Source organism: Aedes albopictus, chromosome 1 (genome assembly GCF_035046485.1).
Source record: "Aedes albopictus strain Foshan chromosome 1, AalbF5, whole genome shotgun sequence".
NCBI lineage: Eukaryota > Metazoa > Arthropoda > Insecta > Diptera > Culicidae > Aedes > Aedes albopictus.
This window is the reverse complement of record NC_085136.1, coordinates 260,856,753-260,878,408: the sequence shown is the minus strand read 5'-3', so window position 1 is coordinate 260,878,408 and position 21,656 is coordinate 260,856,753. Positions and strand designations below refer to the sequence as shown.

General features: G+C 37.8%; 2 protein-coding genes across 2 annotated transcripts in view; one reads left to right on the top strand and one right to left on the bottom strand.

The window, feature by feature from the left end:
* Positions 1-21,656, bottom strand: part of LOC115269359 (uncharacterized) — a 763,799-nt gene that overhangs the window by 132,223 nt on the left and 609,920 nt on the right. The window lies entirely within an intron of this gene.
* Positions 2,450-3,692, top strand: LOC134287357 (uncharacterized). Its single transcript, XM_062849084.1, has 2 exons — positions 2,450-2,637; positions 2,696-3,692. Exon 2 carries the CDS (start codon positions 2,796-2,798, stop codon positions 3,666-3,668), a length of 873 nt encoding a protein of 290 aa, XP_062705068.1. The 5' UTR covers positions 2,450-2,637; positions 2,696-2,795; the 3' UTR covers positions 3,669-3,692.

Sequence of the window (21,656 nt, the reverse complement as noted above, 5' to 3'; positions counted from 1 at the left end):
TTGGCACCTACTCACGATTTCAAGGGCACAAATCTCTTCGTAAACAAAACCAGCGCACCTGATCTTCTTATTTTAAGCTTCTTACAAGTGAGCAAGAACAAAATAATAAAATACACTGTTGTATGAAACTTGCTTCTTGAGATTTGTGCGTTTGAAGTTCTGATGCACTGTTGAAACGGGATTTCAAGACGTTTGTCCTTAACGGCAATTGGGTTATAAAATTTTGAAAAATGTATTGATTTTTTATTTTATACGAAAGAGCACCTTTTTCTGAGCCACTATGATTTTGTTCAGATTTTTAGAACTTGATGTGGGTACCTAAAATTATTTTCAAACAGATTTTTTAAATCACCTTTTGACAGCTAGGCAACTGTTTGACAGCTGCGCCCAGTACAAAAGACGAGGGGTGATTCAAAAAATCGCTCCCATACAAACTTCAAATTGGTTTTTAAATAGGTTCCCGGACACCAAAATTAATGAAAATTTGGATTTCGGCTCAGTTTGACATGCAGATTTAGAATATCGAATTATCCCAACACCGTTAAAGAAGCCAATTGAATGTTTTTTCTTAAATTTTTCAATTACACCGAATAAAGCTGTTTCCGTATAAGCATTTTTTGATCTTTTACCTGCTATCCATCGACCTTTTACCCTACAAACAATAAAAAAACGAATACGTAATCAAATTTCTAATTTTTTGTAATACAGCAAAAAAATAAAATTATTTCAAATTCTGATACAATTATGTTATTTTTTCAACTGATCCTTTTGTTCTGTTGCAAAAATAACAAAGTTATAACAGAGTTTGTTCTGATTTATTTGTAACGAAATTAGTTACAAAAGATTATAATATATTTTGTTATAATTTAGTTCGAAAAAGTAATAAACAGTCCATGTCATATCAAAATTATAACATAATATGTTAGTTATAACACATTAAGATATAATTATGATATATTCTTGTTATGTTCATCTAGTCGGGAATCTATAGATAAACTCCTGAAGGAATCCCGGAAGCAATTCCTAGAGACATTTCTAATAGAATCCCTAAACAGTCCCTGGAGGAAGTACTGGATTAATTCCTGGAGAAGTTCCTGAAAGAATTCTAAGAGGAACTCCTTAAAAAATGTTCCTGGGTGAATCCTTGGGGGAATTTTTAAATGTCTGTAGAAATAAGGAAGCGTCTGTAAAAAAAATGAGGAATCGTGGAAGGATGCATTTCTTGGAACAAACCCTGAAACAAACACTATCGAAACCCTGCAAAATGCCCTTGGAGGAATTCACGAAGGAGAAACTACTGGAGAAGTGCCTTGTGAAATTTCTGAAAGAATCCCTGAAGAAGTTCCTGAATAAATGCCTAATGGAATTTCTGAAGGTGTCCTTGACAGAATTCGTCAAGAAATCCCAAGTATTTTGCTCTTAGCATGACGTTTGCTTGAATTGAATTCTAGTGAAAATTCGTGTAGCAGTAGCACATCACTACACTCTATAGCGGCATATAATTCTACTAAGTTCTTCTTTTTCCCTACCGGAACCGGTTCCGCCAACTCTGGAAAATTTGACATGCTGTTTTTGTGTTCCATGAATAAAAATTTAGCCATTCAACAAATATTGTTATTTGGTCAAATTCCTTGATTAGATTGAAGTGGTTTTCTTGGAGAAATATTTGGCGAAATTTCCTGTGGATCTTGTGGAAAAAAGTATGATAGTTGTTGATAAGAACCTTAATTATTAGAATATTTTATTTTTTGAGATATTTCTTCTGGAATTTTGAGTTATTGATGTTCTTTTAGTTGGCTCACGGCCCCCTGCCCCCCTCTAGCTACGTCCATGACCATTACGAAGATTTACACAGGTAGAAAGCAAATTTAGACGTCTGTTCTCTGTGATGTAATTCAAAGATTTGATGAATATCACACGAATCACACACAATAATATGATATCATATTTTGCTCTTGCTGAAATATCTAAACATTATTACACAAAAAAAAAATAGTTCTTCTGATCGAAATGACACACATGCAACCTTCATAATCGACCTTGCAAATGGCTCAATGTTAGTGTATTATAATGTATCCCTTTTCAGGCTGTGGAAGCGAAGAAATTCATGCTTTCTCCAAAACTCCACTCTATCGGTCGAAATTCCCAGTGGAATCCTCAGACAGGATTCAAGGTAGAGGGGATTCTTCGAGGAATCTCCAGAAGGAGCTTCTGGAAAAATCCACAGATGGAACCCCCGAAGAAACTCCTCAAGCAAAGGCCAGAAGTAATCTCCAGAACTTCTGGAAGATTACCTTGATGGAAATCTTCGAAAAATCCTCAGAGACAAATCTTGGGGGAACCCAAAGAGGAAACTCCTTGAGAAATCTCCAAAGGAAATCCCAAAGTACTTTCTATAGGAGAGAAATCTCCAGAAGGAAGTTTAGGAGGAATCTCCAGAAAGTACTTGTTGCGAATAGTTCCTATACGTTAGGCTCTTTGTGGAACTGGCAACCCTGAAGCAAGAACGTCGTGCGCCGCCGTAGCTGCCTATAGGATTTGAGAACGAAGAGCAGTGCATTTTAGTTCGCGATAGGTGGAAGAAGTACGACTTGTGCGCTGTTGTTGGGTGACTTGTCCGTGAGCTGATACTACAATGTATTAGTGTTTATATTTGAATTATATAGAAATTAATTATTCTTTAATAAATTTGCAGTTATTGAAGCTGCTTGAAATATAAGCTGCTCTCAATATGGTATCTTAGCTCCGAACGTACCACACGCCCCAACAAACTTCAATAAATTGTAATTCCACAAATGGATTCCGCCATGGAAAGTGTAGAAGAAGAGCTTTCCCTTCTAGAAAAGAAGAATCAGTTGTGGCGGAAGCAATATGATGAAAGGGTGAAACTTATGGAACTTCGCTACGAGCAAGACCTAGCGAAAATCGAAGAGGACTTCAGAAAAGCTGTAGACAAAATGGAATCGGATTTCAGCTCTAGAAAAGAAGCAGTGATACGGCAATATAGTGGGAAGTCGGACCGCAAAGTAAAGGCGATAAAACCAAATCCGCCATGCGACGACACCCAGCCGCAAAAAGACTGCACTAGAGCATCGAGTCCAGAAACAGCACAGTCTCCCGAACAATACTCGCAACCAATGCTCTTGATGAAGATATCTGCTGTTTCACAAAACATCGGCATCGGTGATCGGTCTCCCCAAAAGAGAGGAGCAAACACCAAAACAATACCAGCTGATTCGTCATCAGCACACAAGCAGGGGAAACAAAACGCAATGCCCATTGCAGCACGAAAGATACGGGTAGCCTGTCGAAAGCCACATCCAACGATGAAAGAGCAACACCGCCACCGCCGCCGCCGTCGTCGTCGTCGCCGCAGCAAGCAATGGAATCGTCATCTGTTGAAAATGCTGCTGTTCGATCCCGGTGGATATCATCCCAGTCAAGCTTATCAATGGGTAGGTAGGATTCCAAGCGTTGAAACAGTGGACGACCGATTGGTCCGCTTGTACCTACCACGCTTCGCATCTACGACGGCATGGTGCTGCCATCTGAAGAAGGTTCACTACGTGCGCGCAATATTATCAAATTCTTTGGAGATTCGGATCAAAATTGTGCAGCAGATGAATTTCAATCGTCACCAGTTCCACGGGGGGGAATGTTGCGAATAGTTCCTATACGTTAGGCTCTTTGTGGAACTGTTCGCAACATTCCCCCCCGTGGAACTGGTGACGATTGAAACAAGAACGTCGTGCGCCGCCGTAGCTGCCTATAGGATTTGAGAACGAAGAGCAGTGCATTTTAGTTCGCGATAGGTGGAAGAAGTACGACTTGTGCGCTGTTGTTGGGTGACTTGTCCGTGAGCTGATACTACAATGTATTAGTGTTTATATTTGAATTATATAGAAATTAATTATTCTTTAATAAATTTGCAGTTATTGAAGCTGCTTGAAATATAAGCTGCTCTCAATATGGTATCTTAGCTCCGAACGTACCACACGCCCCAACAGTACTCTTACAAGATGCCTAGGAAAAACTCCTAAAAGGAACAACTGGAGCAATTTGCAGAATTCTGGAGTAATTGCCAAAGGTAGCACCTAGCGGAATCTCCATAAGTAGCGCTTGTAGGAGTCTCCAAATAGAACTCCTAAAGAAGAAACTCTCCAGAGGAAGTCCTGAAAGTGTTTCGAGAATTAGTTGAAAATGTTTACAGTAGTCTTAGAAATAATTACCTCGAAATATAAGTAATTTTATTATTGAAAATACTGTATAATTCCTGAAAATAAGGAATGCCAGTTTTGATTTTCTAAAAAAAAATCATTCAACGTGGACTTCATGTCAGGGCCCGTGGCACAGTGGTCACACGATTATTTCATAAGTGACCATTTACTGGGTTCGATCCCAGCCCCGGCACTTTGTCAGTTGCTTTTCCCCCGAGAGCGCCTGCGCTTGACCCTCTTCTGAGCTCATACATCTAACGGACCCGGATAATTGGATAGTGGCGAGTGGTGTGGTAACCCTTGCAGAGGAGAATATCAAATTCATGACAACAGAGTCACATAGCTTGTTTTATACCATAATAAGTTATTATCAACTTATCAAAGTCCCAAGTAACACAGAAAACATCTTTGAAAATGAAAATTTTAAAAGATGTATTACAAATGTATTATTAGTGTACGATAAAACATCTTGTGTTATTATCAAGTTCCAATTGTGTTGGCCAATAACAAACAGAAAAATAAACGTTCAATCACCTATCGGATTTTTTCTTAGCATTATCATGTAAAGAATACGTTGAATATGCAACTATAAATCGTTCCTGTAGCATCAAAAACGCTAGTTGATTTCACGATTTTTATGAAGAAACCTTGTCCATAAATGCAGAATGATTGATCCAGCCTTTAATCATGGCCTTTAAAGTTCTCGTCCAATTTCCAAGGAAGAATACTCACCGCAGTGCGCTAGGAGCTTATACTCACCAGCATGGCCGAACCGGGAGCCAGAACTTTGGCAAAATTACCGGTTCACCCGCATAAAACGTCCGTACATCTGCAGTTATCCGATCTCCAACGCAGCTCTTATTTCCAGCTCAACTCAGAAAATTTGCTGGACACTTCTAACAGCTGCTGGTATCTGAAGGCATCAATCTCCGGTAGATTTTAGCACCACCGGGAACCTGCACATCTCTACATTGTTATCTTGATTGACGATGCAGCATCATTCGATTGAAGCCCCAACTTTTATTAATATGTACCTAAATTCGCCAACCGTCCAATCACGTATTTTTGCACACTATGGCCAAATAAATCATCGACAATCGTGGAATAAAATTCTGGTAGAGGTAGAGAAAACAACGCGATTTTCGATAAACATATTTTGACATCTGACATTCTGACAGGTTAAGTCAACCACAGATCTCTGTTGTAATTTAGTATTTTTGGAGTTGTATTATTGTTGTAGATTTTAATTGAAACTCATTATGTCAACAATACGTTGAAAAGAAGTATAATAAATGTTTAAAATAAATTCTTTGGTAAAATATTATTGTGTTGCTTCTAAGACGTAGTTAAGACATGATTCCAACGTATTTTCATATCAAGGCATTAGATTTGTGGATCAGTTTAAATAAAAAAAAACGACTCAGATTACAGTACCGCTCAAAATTATTAATAGATAAGCAAATATATAAAACAAATTTACATTTTTCTACACAAATTATCATTATAAAAAATAGTTGAACAACGGGTCTTCGAATGTCAAATGTTGTGAAGGAGCCATTCATAAACCACGTAGACTTTGGGGGGGAGGTGGGACTGGTCAGGCCAAAGTTTTGTACGGAGAAAAGTCTACGAGGGAGGGGGGGTTTCTGAGATGACTAAATTTTGGTTCACGTGGTTCATGAATAACCCCGAATAAATAATACTGTATGAGCAAATTGAATAGTGTTAGAAGTTTAGATAGTTCCAAGGAATATTCTTCACTTTTTTGAACGGCACTGTAAGTTTCATGAAGCTTGCGCCATGTTGTTTGATCTTGTGGACCGAACAACAAAAATGATAAAACAGCATTTTTCGGGTGGTTCATGCTGCAATATAGGTTTATCTCAGTAGCGCTTGAATTATGGTTAATTAAAATTAAAAGTTCCACGATAAATTTTTAAGCGCAGATAAAATATCACTACCGGTAATAAGTAAAGGCCCATGTAAAAATATATTATCCAAATAATTAACATTTTCTGACTCCTTCACGTTGACATCATTTTTCGCGTTGAACTAGGTGAACATTATTATTGAATTTATTTTAATGTGCTTTTTATCAGTTTTTGCCCAGTTTTTTATTTTCACGTGTTGGGCATCTTATTTGTCTGTTATAAAAATGGTTTATGCAAGTCATATTACCTTCATATAGCTGAATTTCAACCTATGCATATGGCATGTAATATATATGCTTTCTTAAAGTCATAATATCTAAAAATAGCTTATTTGCAACCAATGGATGTCTTTGTATGATATAAGCATTTTTCTAGTTCATTTAGCTAAAGAATAACTTGATTGTGAAACATGTCGTTTTGAAAGTTAGGTGGATGTATAATTATTAGTACGACAAGTGTACTCGAATACATCTTATACAACTAGTAAGATGTTGTATAAGACGCCATTTTTTGCGCTGTTTTCAATATATAGGTGTCCGAAATGCAGTCAATAATACAGTAAAAATACAATCGACTATGTATAAAACATGCATATTTAACTACTATATAACTAGTTGTGTTACTTGGGGTATTAGTTTTTTATAACATGTTTTGTTGGGTAATCTTATTTTGTTATGATCAAGTTGTAGAGACTCATTCACTTAATAACACTTCAATAATATACTTTGTTGTTGAAAATTGCCGATTCCATTGTACAGTTATTATGCCAAAATATCATATTTTGTTATGCTGTTGATATTCTCTTCTGCTCGGGAACTCATAATGGGCCATCAATCGGACTGGAAAAAGAGCAAGAGCCACACATCAACATCATCGTGCTCATCCATCTACCATGGACAAGGTAGAAAGTGGAAAGCAGTACATAGGCAACCAGCTCGATATAGTAGAATTAGAATAGACTACATTTAGGCTCTGTAGAAAGTGTAACTGCAGCTGTCAATTGTAATCGCTCACGTAGTGCCCAAGTGGACAATAGAGCAGTAAATTAGGCTAAGCGGTAAGGAATAAAAAAAAATCCTCCGATTCAATCGCAATCAGTTCCTTTTTTGAGACTGAGTTTCAAAGTGACATTTAATTTTAGAAAGTAGGTTTAATTGACAAATTGGGAGATAAATTTTGTGAAAAAACACCAAAACTCCGATACAGCGCCGATTAAAGTTGTGTTTGCGAAAGAGCAGTACAAGGAAGAGCTAATTGCTAAGAAGCGTAGCTTCGGTCCATTACTGTCCAAGGCTGTCGACCATTCGCTGGCGGATGGTACACGGAAGATAGTTTTACGCGATGAACTAACCCCACGCGGTATGGAGCTCTATAAACAAGTACGAGATCTGCAAGATAGCTTAAACTTCAAGTTTGTCTGGCCAGGACGGAATGGTGTTGTTTTGGCCAAAAGGAATGAACACTCGAAAATCGAACTCATCCGCTCCCAATCGGATATACTGGGGTTGCAACGCACCGGCACCAAGAGAAACCTGGATAATTCAATGAACTCGTCTATGCAGTCATCGCCCATTCCGGAACCATCGGCTAAGCGACGTTAAGGGAGATAAATTCGGGCATAAAGAACGTGATAGATTCAATGTTTAAAAATTATTATCATGATTGTGTAGAGTCTTGGCTGAGAAATAAAAGCTCTTTGAATACAAATACAACTGTCAAAGTCATTCAATTAAACATCAGGGGACTGAATGAATTGTCCAAATTTGATCGCGTGAGAGAATTATTGGATCGCTTTCGGGAACGAGTGGATATCATTGTTTTGGGCGAAACTTGGCTGACGAATGATAAGACTGGACTGTACTTTTTGAACGGATATACGGGATTTTTCTCGTGTAGAGACGACCAGCATGGGGGATTGGCCTTATTTATCCGAAACGATTTAAAGTTTAATCTGTGCTCGAACAGAACAATTGATGGCTTCCATCACATTCATATTCAACTGTTAACTAAAGGAAAGCAGTTGCAGGTTCACGCTGTGTACAGACCACCAAGTTTTGATGCCAGACGATTTTTGTCCGAAATCGAAGCCATGATTGCGACTAGCAATAGCAATCAGGAATGCTTATTGCTTGGAGACATGAATATTCCCATTAATTTAGCATCAAACAACATTGTCGCAGAATACACTAGACTTTTGGAATCATACAACATTTTTGTAACAAACACGATGATCACGAGAAAAATAAGCGGGAATATCCTGGATCATGTTGCGTGCTCTGGACGAATTGTTGGAAACGTGATTAACGAAACAGTTTTCAATGACTTCAGCGATCATTGTCTAATCGCAACTAATCTGCGTCTTCAAGACAGAGTAAGCAAACAAACCTTTACGAAAAGGGTGGTTAATCACACCGAACTCAACGAACTGTTCTTGCAATCAAGCATGCAAATTCCTTCAGATTGTGATGCGAACGGGAAGTTAGAATATGTAATAAGAAAGTATAATGAACTATCTGATAAATGCACTAAAATAGTCACTTTAGAAGCAACATTGAAAGGTAACTGCCCATGGATGACCTACGACTTGATGAAATTAATACGAATTAAAGAAAACGCGTTGTCCAAATACCACCGCTCTCCACAAAACGTTGCAGTAAAAGAAATGCTTCAACGTGCGTCAAAACTACTCCAAGAAAAGAAAACGAAATGCAAACGAGATTACTATTACAAACAACTTGAAAGAGCCGATACTAGGACAGCATGGAGATTCATCAACTCTAATCTCGGAAAGTACCAGAAAAAACAAGGTATTTCATCAGTTCAGATTGACGGTCAGCTCGTTTCGGATACAAATCACATCGCTGCTGCTTTCAACGACTACTTCTGTAATATCGGACCATCATTAGCAGCCAACATCAACAGTGATATGAACATTAACAAGTTTGGTACACTTGTTCCCCAGCAGAATTCTTTCTACTTAACTCCGACAACAGTAAATGAGGTGTTGATTCTCATTAACAAATTGGACTCAAAAAAGTCAGCTGGTCCCGACAATATACCCGTGAACTTCGTCAAAACTCACTTCGAATTCTTCGCTCGACTACTCTCAGATGTGTTCAATGAAATTATTTGTACCGGTCAGTATCCTGATTGTCTTAAGCTTGCTCGTGTGGTTCCAATATACAAGTCCGGCAACAATAAGGATCTTAACAACTATCGTCCGGTATCCTGTCTGTCCGTTATGGATAAAATCTTGGAGAAATTGTTAGCCGATAGGATCACAAAATTTGTGCAAAGGTTTGGTATAATTAGTGAGCTACAATATGGATTCCGAAGCGGTTCTAGCACGCTGACAGCTTGTAGTGATCTAGTGGATAATATTTATGATTCTCTTGACTGCAAAAAGTTGGCTTCCGCACTCTTTATCGACCTTAAGAAAGCGTTCGACACTATTGACCATAGAATGCTGATCGACAAACTAGATGTATTGGGATTTAGAGGCATTACCAGATCGTTGATAACTAGTTACATCATGAACCGCCGGCAATTTGTTGTGGTTCGAGAATGTAAAAGCTCCCATGGTGAGATAAGAACAGGCGTACCCCAAGGCAGCAACCTAGGTCCCATCTTCTTCCTACTATTCATAAATGATATTTCCAAGCTACCTTTAAAGGGAAAATTACGACTTTTCGCTGACGATACTTCGCTGCTATATGAAGGAGCCTACGTCGAGGAGCTACATAGGCAAATCAAAGAAGACATTCTGTTATTACGAAGTTTCTTCAACACAAACCTACTGTCTCTAAATCTTGCCAAAACTAAGTATATGATTTTCCACTCTGCCCGTAAACGGCTTCCACCGCGCGATAGCTTGGAAGTTGATGGGTTCGTAATTGAAGAAGTCACCGAATACTTGTTTCTCGGACTTGTACTGGATTCTACTTTGAAATGGTCTGCTCATGTCGACATGCTAAAAATAAAGCTAAGCTCAATTTGCGGGATATTTCGAAAAATTTCTGGATTCATTCCCAAAAACTGGATGATTAAACTGTATCACACGCTTTTCAACTCCAGACTGATGTACTTAGTAACATGTTGGGGTTCAGCCAGTAAATCTGTTTTAAGAGAACTCCAAGTGATTCAAAACAGATGCTTAAAGATAATAAATGGCAAACCGAGACTGTATTCAACCGTTATACTCTACACTGAAGCAGCGGACTCAGTGCTTCCAGTAAAAGCATTGCAAGCGTTCCAAATTCTTGTACAAGTACGAAAAATCATCACCGATACTTCAACGCACCATAACACACAAGTTAGAAGGATTGTTAGGACGAGAGGTTCCAGGAACGACGGAAACTTAGTTATCGGAAGACTTCAAACGGAGTTTGGCAGAAAAAAATTCGTGTATGCAGGAAGTAAAATGTACAATGACCTGCCAGCTGCATGTAAAAACTGTGCAAGTTTGAAAATCTTCAAAAAATCATTGAGAAAACATTTGAAACAAAATCTTGTACGTTACCTTGGATAATGCTGTAATCCTACAAATCTCAAATAATATGGTTTGTCAATTAAGAACATTAAACCGTTTTGTATCTGCTTTTTCTCCGCCAGCCGTCGGACCACCCTGCTCACCACCCATCGATCACCACTCACCGCCCACCATCCACCGCCCACCATCGTTGTCGACCGTTTCAACTATCAAATTAGTATAAAACATTACAATCTTGAATTGCTTTTTTTCTGCATACGAATGTACATTATGATCTTTGTAACATTACTATTTAGTAGATTAAGAACTTCTCTAGCACTTCCTTAAAAGAGCTATAATGCTCACTGGAAAGTGCTCTTGTGAAATTGTAATTGTATTTTTATATGTAAATAAATGTTAAATGTTAAAAAAAAAAAAAAAAAAAAAAAAAAAAAACTCCTATCCAAACAAAACAAATTTAAATTTACATTTGTCAATTATTTAAACGTACTTTGCCTTCAAATGCTTCATGTTTTTACATCTGAGTACCAAAGTTAGTAATCTCACATGGATTTAAAAATATTGCTCTTTGATGAAGGACTGTGTGTGGTTACAACAAAAAAAAAAGTGATACCTCAAGGTTGTACACCACTTTGAGTTATCACAAATCTATATAAGCAGTAAATTAGCCATCGTTGCGTTTCATACATTTGCACCTTTCTAGATTTTTTTTTAATAAAATGATTATATAAGTAGGGAACCATCGAAACCTTTACGATTGAAAACAATGAATTCAAGGTTAAGAACATTTCTCGGACGAATGTGTATGAGTTACATGATTAATCAAAAGGTCTCATAACATTTACAGCGACAATAGCTTAACGTCATGGTTTGTTTGAAGTAAGTCGAAACATGGCGGAGTAACAAAACATGGTTCATCTGATGTTCCTTGCAGAAGTTCAACATAATAGAACTTGACCCAAATCTCTGATCTCTCTCTCTCTTCTTGGTGTTACGTCCTCATTGGAACAAAGCCTGCTTCTCAGCTTATTAACTGAGAGCTTCCTCTGCCAATGACCATTTTGCATGCGTATATCGTGTGGCAGGCACGAAGATACTCTATGCCCAAGGAAGTCAAGGAAATTTCCTTTACGAAAAGATCCTGGACCGACCGGGAATCGAACCCGTCACCCTCAGCATGGTCATGCTGAATCCAGCTTTTTACGCTATGATGAGGGGTGATTCAACTATGACAATTCTTGCCGACAGCCTTTGCAACATCAAAGCTCATCATAGTAGCCGACAAATTTCAGTTCAACTCCAGCAAAATGGCAAAAATTTTCATCTTGGATGTTTACAAAGGTTTACAAGAGTTTATGTATGGAAAAATAAAGGTTTTCCTTTAATTTTAGGTTTGTGATGGCCACCAGCATTGGTAAAACCGCAACACATGGAATAAAACTTGCAGTGAAGGGAAATATCTACCTAACGTCGAAATACCAAATCATTTTTTGCCGCAACTTCATGAACCCACTTCAAACTGGACAAATACCCAACTCGCTCGGCAACATAAACTTTTCCTACATTAAAAAAAAATGTTGCTGCTATTTCAACTTGTCTTTGTCTATTCAACCTTTCAGAAGGCGCGCTTTTACAACGGCGCGTTTCCTGAAGGGTTGAAAAACTTGGACTGCCAAACTCGACCTAGTTTGATTTTTAATACCTGAGATTCTCATTCGAAAGAATTTGCAATTTACATACATTGAATTGACCAATTCCCTTTTGAGCTAGTGGATGGAGTGATTAGGAAAACGTTACACATAAAGCTAAATAATGCTTATATCGTTTTTGGAATTTGTAAATTTTATCATAAAATCGTCATATGATGGAGAGGTTATGATACAGAATGATCACATTTTGTGACATATTTTCCGGCAATTAGACCTACAAAAACTACAAATAACGACAACAAGGAGCTTGTATTGAATGGGGATTAGCATGAATAGCAAGAACGACCCAAGGAATTGAACTCGGCCAAGGATTCGGCTAGTTTGGTACTGAGTGAGCGTAACGGTGTAGGGTAGTGCACTTGCAGCTGTTAAAACAACATCATTTGTTGCTCCGCCATCAATAAGTGAATTATTTTATCGGCACTTTCAATTCGATTTGTGGTAGTGGCCATCGCAAACCTAAAATTATAGAAAAAGCTTTTATTTAATTCAAACACAGACACTTGAGAAACACAAAGTGAAAATTTTTGACATTTTGCATCAGTTGAACTGAAATTTTTGGCTACTCTTATGAGATCTGATGCTGCAAGGGCTGTCGGCAAGAATTGTCAAAATCGAATCACCCCTCATCATAGCGTAAAAAGCTGGATACCCGTGCGTTTACCACCTTGGCTATATGAGCCCCAAATCTCTGATCTTAACTTTTAATAAAGATGTCATGAATGGGCATTCTATCACAATGTTCCAAACATACAACGCACGTGTGTAATCCTCAATCCATCATCCAACCATTCCATTCACAAAGTTATAGTCAGCCATGAATTAATTTCTTAGCTCTCACTAATCTTCGGATCAAAACCGTTATTAATTTTCTACGTTCCATTCATCTGGCTCGGTGATGGTGGCGGCAACAGTGGACATCATTCCTGTAAATCACCTCCACATTTTTTTTTTGGGAAAAGGGTCTGGTCTTACCAACTTTACCTACCCAACCATTATTCCATCCATGCGGACGCCCATACCTACCTATCCGCTAGTTTGGAAATTTACTGGCCATCGAAAGTGCAGGATAGTCATCACACCCTCCTCGAAAACCACGAATGGGGCCTCTAGCCTCCTAAAAGGGTGTCAATGAAAAAGTAAAAAAGCAACAAAACAATCCTGAAAACTTTTTTTTAGTGGAATTCTGAAAAAATCAGATTATTGATACATTTCCTAATCATCGAAAATTCCGATTTTCAGCAGTATTGGTAATATTGCATGGGAAAATTTTAAGGTATTTGAATTTTCATGGAGAATATTTTTTTCGTGAACACCTCCCTTAGTCACGGTCGCCATATGCCCAACTGAAACCATTAGTCGAGGCGTGACTGAGAAGTCGGCGGAACACGGCAACGACGACGACCCCCAAAGATGGGTGCACGACGTGACTGGAATGCCTTTCAGGCTCGGACCTCGGACGGATCCGTTTGATTCGGAATGGTACGCGGCAACCATACCATCCGGCGCGGCACCCTGAGTCCACAGTCGTAAAATAGATTACTATTTGGTGGACGACGGTGAAAAAAAATGGTGTCCATTCACCATGGACAAGTGAAAAAAAAAACTGTCCAGCAGAAGCAGATGTGGTGGACCAGATAATAATCGGATGCACACTCACTCACACACATCTATCTTAGAGGCAGGAATGGGCAATGTGCCCGGAACCATAAAATTAAGACGAAACAGCTCTCCGTCTACTAGAGTTTGGCAGATTTGGGTGCTTTGACTTTCAAACGGCAAACGACCCAGCCAGCGGTGGAATCCAACGATGTCCGGCGGCAAGCGACTACCAACGAACGAGAGTTAATTTCAGTTACGCGGAAAATGGAATCTGTGCGGTTGGAAAGTAATGGGACAGTCAGATGGAATCTGACTCGCAGCTTGGGGGGTAATATCAATTTCGAAGATGGAATTTAGGAATTTGTTAGGTCTTAGTGTTTGTTTTATGGGTGTTGCAATTTAGTGGAGTTAGAACTGAAAAGTGTGACACAAGATTAGTAATGCACTAGTTGACATAGCTAAGACCAAAGTTCATTGCCAGTCCAAAAAAAAAAACGAAAAAAATATGAGATTTTGTTCATGGACTGAAGTTTGTGAATCATTTACTTTTGCATCAACACAACCGTGTTTTCCCATCAAACTTTTGAGAAAAGTGTATAAAAACCAAATTTTCTTTTTTAAAAATATAACTTCAAAACGGTTTGTGAGTTTGAAAAGATGTCATTGAAGGTAATTGAGGATATTTGAAAGACTAAAAAACATAATACATATACTGAGAGTGAAAAAAAAGAAAAAAATATTATTAATTTTAAAAATTTCAAAAATTGTTTCCTTAAAAATATGATGAAAACCAAAGAAATCGAGAAAAAATAGCTAGAAAGCTAGCTCAGCCTGTGCTTGTTGGCAAATTTCGAGGCTGGAGGTCAGCTTTTACAGAAAAATATTAAAAACAAAATATCGAAGGACAAGGTTGTTTAAAATTCTATAAATCATATGACAATCTCCGGAGATATCTTCGAAGAAAACATAACAAACCGTTTTCGGGATACTACAATTTTTCAAAATTTGTTTTTATTTTCATGTCCCCTTCTCAAAAGTTTGGTGAAGAATATTGAAAAACAAATAACAAAAAAAAAAAACCGTGAACAAATTGACGATTTATTTGAGTTTACCACAAATATTTATGATTTTACCATAGTTTTTTCTGCGTGTAAAAATTCACAAAGTCACATGAATATTTCACATCACATTTTTTTTTATATTTATTAATGACACTTTACACTAAAAAGTGCATTCGTGTCAAGTATTGATTGATCCGAAAGTATCATAACAACATTTTACATAGTTTGCTGGATTATCTATGTGGATGTATACTTATCCTCAGTCGATGTTCCATTTTGTCTGCTTAGCACCTGTTTTTGTTTTCTGTTTTTTATCACATTAACGTATTAGCTCTCTGTCTTTGTTCAACTCCTCGCACATGTTTTTGTTCATAAGTATTCTCGATGTTCACTTTAGTTACTTCTTCTGTATCACTTTTCACACTCTTCATCCATCACAATTTTCGGTAGATATCGATTTCCCACAGGAACTGTAGTAACTTCTTCTCGCTGTCTTCGTCGTTTTGAAATTCCAGTCGTAAGCTCGTCGGGTCTATTCCATGCTTCCTCCTAGTTTCCTCAAACCACATCGATTGACGACTCAAAATTCGTGGTTTTTTATCCAGAAGCCAATAGTCATAGCACAAATGGCGCTAACTCAGGCCGATACGAGTTAAAAGCATACACACATATAAAATATTATAGATTCCCTTCACCTGTAGTACATACCGCTGAACTACCAACACAGAAAAAATATGTAATTATAATTCAGCGAGAAATCATGCACATAAAGGGAATGCTAGAGTGAGTGCACTTTTACATGAGAAATAATGTAAAATTACATTACCATCGTGTAAATTTCCGCCAACCATCGCGTAAACCATCATGGACTCCAACCGGTTACGTGACTATTAGCGGAAATTTACACGATTGTAACGTAATTTTACATGATATCTCATGTAAATATGCACTAACTCTAGCATTCCCTTTATGTGCATGATTTCTTGCTGAATATTATATGAACATTTTTTTCTGTCAAACTATCGAACGATTTGTGTAATATTTGAAGGGCCCAACATAGGTAATTCTTTTTTGAAAATTTTCAGAACCAGAATTGATCTTCGAAGCTATCCCAAGCAGCACACATGTTACAAAAGAGTCACACAGCGCAGTTTTTTGATTGCACACGAGTCAAAGTCGAATCATTCTAATATGGGGTTAGAATAACACAACTATAGCTCATGAAAACTGCACTGCGTGACTTTTTCTGTGACATATGTGCTGCATAGGATGACTATAGACTAGAAAAAAAATCATGAAATTGAGCCGACGAACCGGTTCCGGAACATCCGGAAGTGACCTGAACCATTTTTGATTATTAGCGCTATGTCTGTTGACTTCTAGATGCAAAATTATGAATTTTGTGCCATCCTCCTCGTTACGTAAAATTTTGAAAGTGTCCTCTTTGGGTCCCTATTGGAACCCGTTCGGGCATATCCGGAAGTGACCAAAACCATTGTTGATCATTGGTGCTATGGTCGAACGATGTGGTTCTATGAAATTCGGAAAGTGTCTCCTTTAGGTCCCTACCGGAATCGGTTCCGGAACATCCGGAAGTGATTAGAACCATTTTTGATCATTGGTGCTATAATTATTGCGTTCTAGATAAAAAAAATCAATTTTGAGCCGTTTAACGATATGATTCCGTGAAATTCAGAAAGTGTCCCTTTTGGGTTCCTACCGGAACCGGTTCCGGAATGTCAGCCCCATTGTCGGCCATCGGCACTATGCCTATTGACATCCACATGAAAAATCATGAATATTGAGTCGTCGAACGATGTGGTTCTGTGAAATTCAGAAAGTGTCCCCTTTCGGTCCCTACCGGAACCGGTTCCGGCCTGCTACGTGACCGGAACAGGTCCAACTTTCTCTACATGACTACATGAACAGATGTGCTGGAATGCAGACTTGAAGTTAATTGATTTGTTACGAATTTCATCATGGTATCGCGTGATTTTCTCAAAAAGTCCCTGTTCTGATACCTTGGTGAACATTTGTGATTCTAATGCATATTCATATTCAATTCATATAACTTTTATTCAGTTCATATAACTCAACTTGCGATTTCTGCAAAAATTTTCTTCAAAATCGGATAAATTCTGTCAAAGTTACAGATGTTTAAACTTCTGATGGTGGCACCTAGTACTGGAAATGTTGATAAAAATAGAGTCTACCTTTAGAAGTTGATGAGAGATTCCTACTGAAATTTTCTGGAATTGGTGCTGGAACCCTTTTTTTGGTTTGAGAAGAAACCCCTCCAAATATTTCTCCAGCAAATCCTTTGGAATTTTTAAGATTTTTTCCAGAAACTCCTCCGAAAATTAAAAAAAAAACATCCTCAAGATATTCCTCCCAGTGTTTCTCCAATTTTCACCCAGCGTTTCCTCTTAAAGATTCTTGCAGGACATTCTCCAGAGGTTCCTTCGAGTATTTATTCCGAAATTTCTTTAGCGATTACTTCGAAAATTTTGATTTTTTTTGCAGCATTACTTTCCAAAATTTTCGATGGCGCTCCTCGAGAAGTTCTTTGCTGGAATTCCTCCGGAGATTCTCTCAGAATCTCCCCAGAAAGTTTCCAAAAAAAATTTCCTCAGCAGTTCCCCAAATATTTCTTCAGAGATTGCACCAAAAACTTCTCTTGGGATTTATTGGAATCTCTCTTCAGGGATTCTTTAGGATTTTTTTTTCAAGTGTTGAACTAGCGTAAGTTAAAAAACACTATAATAAAGAAAAAAAAAAAAGATTTTTTCTGAGGATCCTTCAGGAATTCTCTGGAGGAATCAGAAATTACTTCTGGAACTATTTTTGGCGTTTCCTCAGGAATATCTCCAGAAATTCTATGTTGAATTACTGCAGAGCATTTTCCAGATTTCCAGATTCGAAAAAATAAATCTCTTGAGAAATATATTTTAGTGATTCTTTCAAAAAATCTTCCAGATTTGTTTAAATTTTCTGCTGGATTTCCTCCGAAATTTTTTCCCAGCGAATAATTTAAAAAAATGGTCCAGAGATTTTTATACACTTGTACCTTCAGAAGTTTTGCAAGAAATTCTTTAAAAACTCCTCCAGAAGTTCTTCCAGGTTTGCTTCAGAACATCCTCCAAGAATCCATTCAGAAATGTATTTAAAGATTTATTCAAGAATTCATACAATTTCTTTGTCTGCAGTTTCTGCTCGGATTCCTCAAGAAATTATTTTAAGGATTCCTGCATATTTTCCTGGTTTATTAAATAAATTCCTCAAGAGTATCTTTTAGAAATCTCGTCAGGGTTTTTTTTTATCGAAAATTACTGCAAGAATTTTTCTATCAATTTTTCCAAAAGTTTCTCATAAAATTTTTCTAGGGATTCCTCCAGCCTCAGGGTTTCTCCAGAAACTCCTTCAAAAATTACGTAAGAAATTGAATCTGAGAATTCTTTCAGGAATTCCTTCAGGAAATTTTCAAAAAAAAAATCTTGCAATCTCCAGAAATATCTTCAGGAATAACTTTAGAAATTCCTTTTGTAAATGCATGAATCATTTCTCCAGTATTTGTAATTTCATGAAGTACTTCTATGAAATCCGCAATATCTGAAAAAAAAATCTCCTGGAGGAATCTAACAAGAAGTTCTAGCAGATATTTGTTAAGGGACCGCAGGAGCAGTATTGCAAAAAAAAACCTTCTAGAAATTTCTTCAGCAACCCCGGACCTTTTCTCAATTTTTGAAAAAGATGTAGCTGAATTTCTGAAAAGAATCTTTGGAAGAATTTATGATGAAATCCCCTCCCCTCTCATATAAAGATCTTTAAACTACTGATGACTACTGGTCACTATGTTGGAAAACTAGCTGGAAAAAACCCTTGGTGGAATTGATTGAGGAATTTGTTAGGAAATATTTAGAGAAAATCCTTATAAACATTCAAGGATTTTATGAAAGAATACACGGAAACAGTCGTTAAATTTCTACTTCACAGAAATCCTGGAAAAATGTCTACATAATCTCCTGGAGGAAATCTCTGTACGAATTTATGCTGGAATCTTTGAAGGAATTGGGTAAATTTATTGAAGAATTTCAGAATGATTTTTTTTAAATACCGATGAAATGAATGCATAAAAGATTCTGAATATAAATTAATGAGGAAAATTGATGAAGACATTGATGGATTTTTATAGAAATCTCTGATAGAATTTCTAAAGGGAACTTGAGAAATATTTTTTAACGAAACGCTCTTGATAAATTCCTGAAAAAGATCCCGGTATTATATTAAATATTCAGTAGGATAGGGATTGTAGTTACCTCTCGTCGGATAGGCGATTTCAAGCCTCAACCATTACGATATGTAAATTTCCATAAAAGGAGGATCCTCAAAGTATTGCAGTTAGAAATGATTATGATATTAATGAAATCATAAACAAGTATGCAAAAAGAAATGAAAAAAAAATGTCGGCGAAGGCGGCGTGACGCGGCGGCGCACAAGTCTATTTCAGAGGCGCTCAAGGTTATTTCAGGGGTGTTCTAGGATGTTGTAGGAGGTTTGATGGTGTTTCAGGGAGTTTCAAATACGTTTCAGGAGATTCAAGGAGTTCCAGGGGCGTTCCAGAGTTTCAGGGTGTCCTAGGAGATTTCAAAAGCGTGCCGAAAGTTTTAGGGGTGTTTCAGGGCGTTTCAGTGGCATTCCAGTTGTGTTTAAGGGTAGTTCAAAGGTTTTCAACGGGTTTTGGAAGCATTCCAGGGGTTTAAGGGGGATTTTTAGGGGATTTCAAGGGGTTTCAGGCTATTCCAGGAGTTTGTAAGTGTTTTTGGGGCATTCCAGAGGATTCCAAAGCGTTCCACAGTTTTCAAGGGGTTTCAAGGATGTTCTATGGCTTTTACAGGATTCCAAGGGATCCAAGGGATAGCATTCCATGGGGTTCATAGACGTTCCAGGAGTTTCAGGCAGAGCGATTTAATTTTATCACAGTATTTTGATTGAAAATAGTGATTAACCCAACTCCGTATTATTAAATAATAAAATTTTCGGAAAATTGTTCATTCATATAAAATAAACTCCTGCTTTTAGTATTTTATTCCGTAGTTGCATACTTTGATGCGTTACCTTCTTACGTCTACTGCATTTAATCGTCCAAAAACCGTTCATTCATCACACGTTTTCTTATGATTAAATGCCTATAAGGTATGCAACAAATGGATTAAATTCTGAAACATTATATCCAGCTTACGTGATTGGAAAAAAAGTACCAAAAAGCTTACTGTACATCAATTAATCACTAATTTTAATCATAAATCATGTTAAAAATTGTGATTAATCATTAACGCTCTGATTTCAGGGCGTTCAAGGGCGTATTAGGATCGTTACATGGGATTTTTTGGGCATTTCAGGGGATTTCATGTGCATTTTAGTTCCAGGTTTCAGGTATGTTCTAGAGGTCGCAGGAAGTTGCAAAAGGTCTTCCAGTGGATTTCAATCCACCAAAAAATTTATATTCCTCCTGCATTTGAGAATAGCTATTAAATGCTATGTAAAAAAATAGAAGAAATGAATCAGCCTAGGGCTAAAAATCTCTATAATAAAGTAATAATAATATTATTTATTTAAAAATAATATTTTTTAAATAAAACTAAAACGTTACTACAAACAAGCTCTCCATTTTATGCATTGAACAGTCCTTGGAGGCAACGGTTGCCGTTAAGAATATAATGGCCATCATGCACTTTCGACGACTATTAAATTTCTCATTCATGGGTAGGTATGACCAGAAGTGGAAGAACGGTACGGTATGAGACCCTTTTCCAAAAATATAGAGATCATTCACAGGAATGATGTCCATGCCGCTAGCACCACCACTGAAGAGACGTAGAAAATTAATAACGGTTTTGATCCAGCGGATTAGTGGGAGCTGAGAAATTAATTCAAGGCTCTGTTACTTTTCGAATGGAATGGTTGGATGATAAATTGAGGGTTATACACGTGCTTTCGATAGTTGAGCTCAAGCTCTTCTGACAGTGTTTCTGAAGTTTTAATGAACAATGACCTTTAAGGTGACTTGGTGCATCACAGAATTTTCATAGGAATCATTGACTTTTTAATTTTCAATGATTGTTTGCCTCGCGTTTTTGAAGTGATAAAAAACGGGCAATTCTGCAGTCACGCAGCAGAAAAAGTATCATCACACTCACCACGAGTGAGCATATGGGATGATACATTTTCATACAAATGTGCGCTTTGGTGACTGAGTTTTATCACTTTGAAATTTTGAGCGAGATTTCAATGATGCTGATGACGCACTACGCGTCCTTAAAAGTGTGATGATGGTCAGCGAAAATAATACTCACCCACGGGTTGTTGCCCTGCTGGTTAGCCCAGTAGCCTTCGCCGGCGTCGGCCCACTGCGATTCGAGCGGCAGTTCCGGTTCCGGGGGCCATATCGGTGGCTTCGGCGGTCGCGGGGTCGCCGGTTCCCCACGTGGGCACCACAACACCGACTGTGGGCAACCTATGTTGATGGCTTTCAGCAACCCGAACACGGACGACAGTTTATACAGACACAGATTGCCTCGCCTGCCTGGCCGGCTGGCAACACTGCACGTGACGCGCCTGTTGGATGCGATTAGCTCACGATGACATCG